We start from the raw sequence: 11,159 nt of genomic DNA, 5'->3' as shown, positions 1-11,159 counted from the left end.
ATCATCCCCATTGTCTCACCCAGTCTCTGTGCTCTGCAAACCTCTGGTTTCCAGCGGCATAGTGGTGTTCGTGAGCATCCACTGTGCAGGAAGTGAAAAGCTCCGTTCTCCTCCCTTGCAAATGCAGCTCATTTGCCTGTTCACACCGTCTAAAAATAGCTCGCAGCGCTGCAGCTGCGCTCTCATCACACACAGGGTGACACAAAGCTCAGATAGAATTCTATTCACAAAAGACGTCTTATATTTACAATCACTGACAGGCCTGACAGATTCAGCACCTAACAAATTTCGACAAATTTAAAATAACGGGTCTCACCGAAGAAAGCTTCACTTTTTTGTAATCAATTAACCAGTATCTGTTTCCTCCAGAACAGCCTATGGCCTGATTTCTAAAATCCCTAACTCAATTTAACTTTGTCCAAACAAGCACATGACACCGTTTTAAACGATGAGGAGACTCGGTAACTCCTAGCTTATTTCAGGATGCCCTGTACCCCACAGTTAAGCCAAACTGAACTAACCCTGTTCGCCGACAGGTCAAGACCGCGCGTCCACGGCCAGGAGGGGGCGTAACCCCCGGGCTATGTGCTTCTTAGCAGACTTCTGGGCTGCCGTCCTATAATAATTTTCACCTAACCGATTTTGAGAAATTTTACCATAACGGGTCTCACCGAAGAAAGATAACTTTTTTACGACCAATTAAACAGTCTCTGTTACTTCTGGGAACAGTTTCTGTCCTAATTTGTAAAACTATTAACCAGTCTCTGTTACTTCTGGGAACAGTTTCTGTCCTAATTTCCCTACCAAACTACCTGAGCCTTCAGCTCAATATCCAGGGACTCAAACCCAACATTCTCTGTTACTTCTGGGAACAGTTTCATATTTCTTCAACTTCATTAAATACTCTTAAACAACTTTAACTGCATAACACACGGTGATTCTCATCAAAATCAAAACAGACACCCACCAGCAACGTCAGTGAGTAGGCTTTTAATTTAATGCAGCCCAATTTGGCACAATTTGGGAATCAACTCAACAGGCAGTGCCTTACCTTTTAGATGCACCCGGGAAGCTCACTCACATCAGATCCCTGGTCCGTGCCTGTCCGCTCGACAACCTCAGACCGTCCACACCTCACACTTCCACCCCAATACCACAGGACGAGCCCCCAAAATGTTATGGTTCAAAAATATTGGGGATGGACACCAGAGGAAAAACCCCAATAACAACACTGGTCCGGTCGGGTTGAGTCAAACGATGATTTAATGATCACACACGTGGGAGATGGACACTGTATGCAGACAGTCTCAGATCTCATCTCAAAAAACACATCACCATAGTTTTATGAAATCAGGGTATTAGAACGCCCCCTCATGCGTAGTGACAGGTGTAATACAATCAATGTTGACAATTTTATTTAACACAAAGAATAACATTGTCTCCTTCCCGAGGGCAGACGCTGACTGCCCCCGTCTCCTGGAACCGTCTGTACCCTGCTAAGACACAACATGGCAGCTACAAGGACTCTTTCATTTATTAAGACCATCAGTGTGTATTGCTCTAAATCAAGTATATAATATTAAATGAATATTGCTGGATCAGCTACTTCTACTTAAAACATATTAAAACATGACTAAGCACAAAATCACCAAGAATAACATCTTATAAGTGCTGTGTAAGCGCGTGCGGCCTTCCAAGCTCAAAGCCTTTGCCCTCCATAGATCAGCCAGACTCGCGCTGGCTGTAGCTTTTAACCTTTAATTACCTTGAGCACAACTCTAGAATAAGCAACAAACTGCAATGTGTATGGAATGATCAGGGTTACATCTGCAATGGAAAATCATGTTATTATTCTGGTACCTGTAAGAAAAGATCAAACTAAAGTTATCACCATCACTGTAATGCAAAGAATAATGTAAGGTCAAAAACTTCAATTTATGCTTAATGCAAAGCTGGTTATATACTTCTAATGAACTAATAATGCCATATTAAAATATTAAATGATAATGAGAAAAACATCCCCTCCTTATTCTACACCGCTTAATCTTGGAGTATCCATTGGAAACATCCCGAAAAGTCCCAGGGCAATTGCCAGCATCTACAGCCGATTTGGTGGATCATCACGGTATTCCGGTTGCTGGATGTTTATGAAGAACAGTAACACAGGCTACTGTGGGCCATAGCCAACACCAAAACAATAGGGAAAATGCGCTCTCCTGAATCAAAACAAACTCTCAACACGCACTCCTTTCCCCCCCACACACAAACAACAAGACTCTCTAATACCCGCCCTCCCCCCCAAATACTCTAAGCCAACCACACACATGCTCTCCTCCTGACTCTTTGTCATAGGTACCTGATCTGACTGACAGGCCAAACGGCCTCTAGACTACTACACATTCAAGGACACTCAATAAATCAAATTGGTGCCAGTGTGGTTCAACTATGTCATAAGTGAGTGGCAATTCTGAAACACTGATAACACAATAGTCAAACTAACTTGTAACCCAGTCGGTTACAGTATATATATTTTTTATTCACTATTTTAATTGGGTTTTTACGTCTTTCTGTTTCGGTGATCATCCCCTGCTGCTCTTCCCATTTAGAAGGGTTTCTCTTCTAGCATACACCCGTGACATGTAGATGAAGTGGAATGAAGGTGGCCAAGGACTAGTCAGTGTCAGAGCCACTGTCCATGATGAGACAAACATCCATGAGTACATGAAGAAGATGGCCATACTGATAGATGTAGCTATAGTGAGTGACAGCAACATCAGGAAAAAAGAACATGAGAAGATCAAGAAGTACCAAGGACAGAGAGGAGCTCGAGAAGAAGTGGAGATTGAAGGTAACAATGGTCCCTGTGGTAATAAAGCACCCAGAGCAAGCGCGTGTTAGGGACAGATAGCAATTTACTTAACTTTGCGCTTTAAAATTTATTTAACAATGTCAGGGTAAACATTCAAATGCACTGTTGGGCAAGTTATTTTGAAAAAGTAATTAATTATAGTTACTAGTTACTTCTTCAAAAAAGTAACTGAGTTAGTAACTGAGTTACAAGATTAAAAGTAACTAATTACTTGAAAAGTAACTATTGCGTTACTATAAAAAAAATGTTGAACCCTCTGGGGTCCAGGGTATAATTGGCCATTTTTAATGACTTTTGATGTTTCCTCTACATTTTACCTTTAAAAACTATTTACTTTGCCTTGTTTGGTCTCATTCTTTTCAGCACAGCCTCACGTGTCTGAATTTACAGTCATGTTTTCATTTTGACAAACTGTATTAACACAATTGATCGAAAATCAGAACATAAAATCCGAGTAGAAAAAGTGATAGTTTTACTGTAACAACCACAAACATGTTTATTGAATCATATTTCATAACTTTAAATGCAAATATAAATTGTCAATTTTAAAATCTTATGCACAAGTTTTGCAAACAACAAAGTTATTTGCAGCCATTTACCTTTTACCCTTTTAAAATGACCATTTCAAACTGTTTACAGAACCATCAGCTGTTCTTCAATAAGATGCCACAAATTATTTGTGCCACTGCAAATATTTCTGTCCACTATAAAGGAAACATCACAGCCTGATACCTGCAGGTCTGACAGCAGCAGGTGTGTCGCTGCTGTTTCTACTTGGAGACAGCAGTCGCCTCATTGTTCTGACACACAACACAACACTATCCACAACACTACACACTAACTACACAAGACAACACATTAACTACACACTCCAAACACGCTAAACGTCACAAATCTCACACATCTCAAAACTCGCTCTCTCTTTTTCTGCTGTCTCTCTCTTGCTCTCTCTCTCTCTCACCGTCACTCCTAAATCTTCCCCCTCTTCCTAAACAACCAAATGTCATGTTGCCATATAATTTTTTGATTGGTCAACATGGTGCATTTTTCCATCAACACAAAAGGGCTGTATTTTTTATTTATTTTTTTCGCTCATAAGCAGAGAGGTCTCGCTGCGCTGTCCTTAGACAGCCAACGTGGCGAAACTGTTGAGGAAAAAACGGCGCGTATATGTTTATCATATATCACTTTGGTTTTACTGGCCTATCAACACAATCTATAAACGGGTATATGTCACCTTGTTGCTTTGTCATCTTGAAGTGGTCATGTGATTGTCTTACCACGACTACTTTATTCTTCCTCAGTCAAACAGCAGCACTCATGCGATTGTTTTGCTCCCTTAGCTCCAGATGTTGTGCTAGAAAGTGATTGCTGTCTGCGGGAGCGTGCAGCTGCTTAAAGCTGTAGCGCCCAGATTACTTACAGCTACTTCCGTGCAGCTGATATAAGCTGCGGTAAACTGAACACAGCTTCAACCGTCTGTTTGTTGAAAAATAGTAATGCGACCGCGCCGCATTTTCTTGTTAGTAACGGTAACGGCGTTGTAACGATAGGAATAGTAATTAGTTAGATTACTTGTTACTGAAAAAAGTAACACCATTAGTAACACCGTTACTTGTAACGCCATCCCATCACTGTTCAAATGTGGATATAATAAGAAACAGTAGTAAGTGTGTGGTATGTTCAGAAATAAAGGACATCTGCTGATCAAACAGTTACTCTGCGCAGTCAAATCTAACTGAGCACATTTCAGGCTACAGGCCAGGAGAAATTGTTTCAGCACCTGTTCTGGCAAAGGCAGCTTATTGCTTTAAACAACCAGCTACAGCCAAATAACAACAGGCATGCCAGAGTACTAATGGGCTCATGGTAAGGTGGCAATCACAAGCAGAATCATCAGCATCAGATACAAGTCTTATCTGTGCCCCCTTCCCCAACTGCAGCATAACATCACCTGGATGCTAGAGCTGAGCTGCTGCTCATTTTGCTATAGGCAAGAGTCAGAAGAACATGGAAAGGAGAGGTGGTGCTGACAACAATGCTTTCCTGTATTTTGGATAATTTGTGACATCCAGCAAGTCTTAATAACTCTGTTTCCTGCTCCTTTTTCAACACAACATGAGCAGCATCCCATAACAAGTTCATTTCCATATTGAAAGACCTTAGCAGACATTATTCCCTTTGCACCAGAAAAGGTGTCACCTCGTCTCTATACTCTCAGTCCTCATTTTTATTTAAAGAGAACAGAGGCATGAATGACATTTTTATATCAATGTAGTTCAAAGGCATGGGAAATATTGTACTGCAAGACGTTAGCTCCCTGCAAAGAGAAGACATCACATAACAGGGATACCGTAACATCTAACCCACACTGTGCAGTGAATATACAAATGCAGGCCATTTACCATTTATTTTACTGGACTATACAGTTGTTGGTGCTATATTCTGCCCCTCGGTTGTTACTTTGTTGGGTTTCTTTGGCTGGCGCATTTCTCAGGTTTCCCAATAGTGGGCAGTATTACCCCTTCAGTTTGTGGCTTCTTCTTTGGTTGTTTGGTGTGCGCTACACTGCCCCCTTTGGTGATGTGTTGTAAGCAGCAGGCAAAGTTCACGCGGGCAGTGTGAGAAAATGCATGGAGCAGAAAACAAGCTGCACAACTTTAAGCCCAGTTTACATCGTTGGGGAGTTTGTTGAGCCATAATCTGTAAGTAAGCAATGTCTAACTTCATTTTCTGTAAGATTGTTACTTTCATGTTACTTAAAAGGTTATTTGAACGTATAAGGAAAGATGTTAATGGTGAATGTAAAGCATAAAGAAAGCTATGTTGCTAACTTCAGTTTTGTTTACAAAATATGTTGATACTGATGCTACGTATTATTTTACTGTATGTTCACAGTCTTACAAATTAAAAGAGGAAAAAACGGTCTTCAGTTAAAGACACAAAGACAAAGCGATGTGTCCTGTCGTTCCTGGAACCATCTCCTCTTATGTTAAGCTCGCTGCATAGGGTGAATAGCCATACATTCATCTGAGGGCAGCAGAGTAAGAAGATTATCTACCTATCAAGCACCCAAGATGTCTCAGCCTGAAGCGTCACCGCCTCTCTCCCAGATGGTGGTCCGGTCAGAGTGCCACTCACGCTCTTCACGCTCTTCACGTCGTTCATCGGCCAGTCAAGCTGCAGCCCGAGCCAGAGCAGAAGCAGAAGCCGCCCGCACTAGAGCACAGTACGCCAAACGCCAGATCGACATGGAGGTTGAGAAGGCACGCATCGAGGCAACACTAAACGCTCTAAAGAAGGAGGGTGAGGCTGAAGCAGCGCTCGCCGCAGCTCATGTCCTGGAAGCGGCAGCCGATGAGGAGCATGACGCCGTTGACCTCACAGAACAAGGAGTCTCCTCTAAAACACCTCCTTCCATCAGACGCGCTCAAGATTATGTGAACGCTCACTTCGCTAACCGCAGCTTGGTAGTTAATGAAGACGGAAAGCCTGATACAGGACAACTGGTTGGTAATAACAACGCTCAGCATCTACGACAGAGTCAACCACCAGTTGCCTCCTCTCCAGGTGAACATCTCACTGACTTTGTAAATCAGAAGCAACCAAAGTCCCCTCCTATAAACAGAAAAACTGACATTTCAACCGAGCCTAAATCTTCATTGCCTCCAAAGACTGAACTCTCAGATCTCACAGCCTATCTAGCACGCCGTGATCTGCTGACAGCGGGATTCAAGGTTTTTGACAACCGTCCTGAGTCTTACTTGTCCTGGAAGTCCATTTTCCGCAACGCCATAGAAGGCCTCAACCTCAAGTTCAGCGAAGAGCTTGACCTTCTCACGAAGTGGCTCAGCGGGGAGTCACTACAACATGCGCTGAGGATCAGGGCGGTCCATGTGAACAACCCACACGCAGGTCTTCAACGTTTGTGGCAACGCCTGGACAAAAGTTTTGGTTCTCCAGAGGTAGTCGAAGCGTCACTTTTCCAACGCTTACAGTCTTTTCCAAAAATATCTAATAAGGACACTCACTTATTGCAGGAGCTTGCAGATCTCCTGTTGGAGTTAGAGTATGCACAAAGTGAAAATTATCTACCCGGCCTTAGCTTTCTGGACACCCCAAGGGGGATAAACCCGATAGTGGAAAAGCTCCCCTACGGACTCCAGGAGTCCTGGGTGAAACAGGGGACAAAATACAAAAGGGACAACGGTGCAGTTTACCCACCTTTCTCATATTTTGTTCAGTTTATAAATGATTATGCAGAAATGAAAACAGATCCTAGCTTTATGTTACAAAGTCCAAACATAGTAGCTCCAAAACCTGATAAGCCATTGTTGAAACCAACTAAATACAGAGGTGCGGTTGCAGTGAACAGAACAGATATTAGTCAAACAAATGTCACAACTCGAACGTCAGTTCTCAACCCAGACAGACAATGTCCTATTCACCACAAGCCCCATTCACTTGCCAAATGCAGGGGTTTCAGGTCAAAAACACTAGATGAAAGGAAAAGCATCCTCAAAGAACATGCTATTTGTTATAAGTGTTGTTCTTCCACAGGTCACCGAGCTAACGATTGCAAAGCCATTATCCAATGCTCGGAATGTAATAGTGACGCTCATGTGTCTGCTATGCATGCTGGTCCACCTCTGTGGACAACCAAGGACTCTAACCTCCTGCCTCAAAGCCACGGCGGGGAGTCTGATCCTTCAAGCCCTGTAACCACAACTGCTTGCACAGAGGTGTGTGGCCCAGCTCTGAAAGGCAAATCGTGCTCTAAGATTTGTTTAGTCGACGTGTATCCCCGCACAAATCCTGAAGAGAAGAGGAGGATGTACGCCATGTTGGATGATCAAAGCAACTCATCCTTAGCCAGGTCTGCTTTCTTCGACATGTTTAATGTAAAAAGCGCTATGCTCCCATACACCATGAAAACATGTGCAGGTTTGTCAGAGGCTGGAGGACGCAGAGCAACTAATTTCGTTATTCAGGATGTAAATGGGGAAGTGTCCATGGTGCTGCCCACACTAACAGAATGTGATCACATTCCAGATAATAGAGATGAGATACCCACCAAGGAGGCTGTGTCAGCTCACCCTCATCTACACGCACTCGTTTCACAGATCCCTCCTCTGGACCCAGCCGCGGACATTCTCCTCCTCTTGGGCCGGGACATCATCCAAGCTCACAAGGTTCGCAGTCAGGTAAATGGTCCAAACAGTGCACCTTATGCCCAACGCCTCGATCTGGGATGGGTGGTTGTAGGCGATGTCTGCCTCTCAGGTGCCCACAAACCCACAGTAAACTCTTTCAAGACAGACATTCTGAATAACGGGCGCCCTACCTTCCTTAACCCCTGTGCAAGCAAAATCTATATAAAAGACAAATACACAGAAAGCTGTCCTAAATTCGAGAAGACACAAGCAGAAGTAGGCAGACACATTTTCCAGCAAACAGCAGATGATGACAAAACGGCTCTGTCAGTAGAAGATGCATTATTCCTGGAAATTATGCACAGAGACTTTACTAAAGATGAGGCGAACAATTGGGTAGCTCCACTCCCATTCCGCTCCCCCAGACAGCGTTTACCCAACAATAGGGACCAAGCCCTCAGTCGCTTAATGACGCTCCGCAAAACACTGAAAAAGAAACCTGAAATGAAAGAACATTACGTTGAGTTTTTAGACAAAACTTTCAGTAAGGGCCACGCTGAACCAGCTCCAGCTTTAGCTCCAGAACAAGAATGCTGGTATCTCCCTAGTTTTGGCATTTATCACCCTCAGAAGCCAGGAAAAATTAGGGTGGTTTTTGATTCAAGTGCGCAATACAACAATGTTTCTCTCAATGATGTGCTACTAAAAGGGCCAGATCTCAATAATACTCTTGTGGGAGTTCTGATGCGTTTCAGGTCCGACCCATATGCAGTCATGGCCGACGTGGAGCAAATGTTTTACAATTTTGTTGTCAGAGAAGACCACCGCAACTACCTTCGCTTCTTGTGGTTCAAAAACCATGATCTGGATGGAGAAGTACAGGAATTCAGGATGAGAGTCCACGTGTTTGGGAACTGCCCCTCCCCATCAGTGGCCATTTACGGACTGAAACGAACAGCGATGGAGGGAGAAAAAGAACACGGCAATGATGTAAGAGAGTTCATTGAACGCCACTTTTATGTGGATGATGGACTAAAATCATTTCCTTCCACTGATGAGGCCATCAACATTCTCTGTGGGGCTCAGAAGATGCTGGCTCAGTGTAACATACGCCTGCATAAAATCTCATCCAACTGTCCTACCATCACAAACGCTTTTTCAAGTGAGGACCTTGCAGCTGACATGCAGGGCCTTGACCTTGGGCAGACACCCATGCAGCGAAGCTTGGGCTTGGGCTGGGACCTGTCTACAGACTTGTTCAGGTTCCAGATAACCGTCAATGAGAAGCCCTTTACCAAGCGTGGAGTATTGTCAGTCGTTAATAGTGTGTACGACCCACTCGGCTTTGCTGTCCCTGTCATTGTAGAGGGCAGGGTCATACTCAGAGACATTTCCACTGACATTCGTGAATGGGACACTGAACTCCCTAAAGACAAATTACAACAGTGGCAACAGTGGAAACACTCTCTCAAACATCTACAACAACTTGAGATTCCCAGAATGTTCACCTCAATACCACTCTCTGCAGCAGTAACTAAGGAAATCCATGTTTTCTGCGATGCCTCTACCAAGGCAGTGGCCGCTGTTGCCTACCTTAAACTCACAGACAGAGATGGTCATAATGAAGTGGGCTTCCTTCTCGGCAAGGCACGGCTTGCCCCAAGACCAGACATCACCATACCCAGACTTGAGCTCTGTGCAGCGGTCCTGGCTGTCGAGGTGGCAGAGTTGGTCGTGGATGAGCTGGACATCGCAGTTGATCAGGTGAGCTTCCATTCAGACTCCAAAGTAGTCCTTGGTTACATCTTCAACACAAAGAGGCGTTTTTACATCTATGTGCACAACAGAGTGGAACGCATCAGGCGATCCACACAAGCTCACCAGTGGCATTATGTGCCCACTCACTTAAATCCTGCTGATCATGCCACGCGCGCATTACCTGCTGAGCACCTTTCTACCTCCACATGGCTCAGTGGACCCGCTTTTCTTACCAAGTCAGAAACAGGTCAGTCTCAGGCAGAGTCATTTGATCTTGTAGACCCAGAGACTGACAACGAACTGCGTCAGGAGGTAACTACTTGTGTTACCACTCTTGCAAAGAATGTTCTCAGTAGTGCCAGATTCGAAAGGTTTTCTAGTTGGAAGGTACTACTGAAGGCTATATCTATACTCCGACACATTGTTCAGTCCTTTAAGCAGAACATAGAAGGCACCTGTCAGGGCTGGCACAGCTGTAGTGAGCATTTAACTGAAAAGCAGCTCGATCAAGCTAAGATCATTATCATTCGCACTGTCCAAAGAGAAGTCTATGCAGAAGACATAAGACAGCTTGAAAAGAGTATGCCCCTCAAAAGTTCAAGCCCACTTAGCAAACTGAACCCATTTCTTGACACAAATGGAATCCTCAGAGTGGGTGGGAGACTAAGACGAGCACAGTTGACTTCAGATGAAACAAATCCGATCCTCATCCCTGCCAAACACCACCTTGCCCAGCTCATTATAAGACACTTCCATGTGAAAGTATGCCATCAGGGCAGACATTTTACTGAAGGAGCAGTCAGAGCTGCAGGCTTTTGGATTGTGGGAGGAAAAAGAGCAATAAGCAAAATGATATTCAGCTGCGTGACATGTCGAAAACTAAGAGGCAGACAGCAGGAACAGATTATGGCTGAGCTACCAGAGGATAGGCTGTCCACTGACCCTCCGTTCACACATGTAGGGCTTGATGTATTCGGTCCCTGGTCTGTCACTGTCAGAAAAACGCGTGGTGGGCAAGCGGATGCAAAGCGATGGGCAGTCATATTTACGTGCATGAGTACACGGGCCATTCACATTGAAGTTATAGAATCAATGGACACGTCATCATTCATCAATGCCCTGCGTCGTTTTTTTGCCATCAGAGGTGCAGTCAAACTTCTTAGGTCCGATTGTGGGACAAATTTTGTGGGTGCCTGCAAAGAGCTGCAAATAGACAAACAGGGCTGCTACAACAGCAAACTAAACAGCTTTCTTGAAGACTCTGGCTGCAAATGGCTATTCAACCCCCCACATGCGTCGCATATGGCTGGCTCCTGGGAGCGAATGATTGGGGTCACACGCAAAATCCTTGATGGAATGCTCCTAGAACACAGGAATGC

General features: G+C 44.2%; 1 protein-coding gene across 1 annotated transcript; it reads left to right on the top strand.

The window, feature by feature from the left end:
• The first annotated feature begins 5,326 nt into the window (after window positions 1-5,326).
• On the top strand, window positions 5,327-10,624 carry LOC146642955 (uncharacterized). Its single transcript, XM_085399331.1, has 3 exons — window positions 5,327-5,574; window positions 5,768-10,431; window positions 10,544-10,624. The coding sequence occupies exons 2-3, from the start codon at window positions 5,947-5,949 to the stop codon at window positions 10,622-10,624; spliced, it is 4,566 nt and encodes a 1,521-aa protein (XP_085255457.1). The 5' UTR covers window positions 5,327-5,574; window positions 5,768-5,946.
• Window positions 10,625-11,159: the final 535 nt, after the last annotated feature.

Source organism: Rhamphochromis longiceps, linkage group LG23 (genome assembly GCF_057381845.1).
Source record: "Rhamphochromis longiceps isolate RC_006_pf linkage group LG23, R_longiceps_female_GT1.1, whole genome shotgun sequence".
Lineage (NCBI taxonomy): Eukaryota > Metazoa > Chordata > Actinopteri > Cichliformes > Cichlidae > Rhamphochromis > Rhamphochromis longiceps.
The sequence above is the reverse complement of the archived record's forward strand: the minus strand, read 5'-3'. Positions and strand labels throughout refer to the sequence as shown.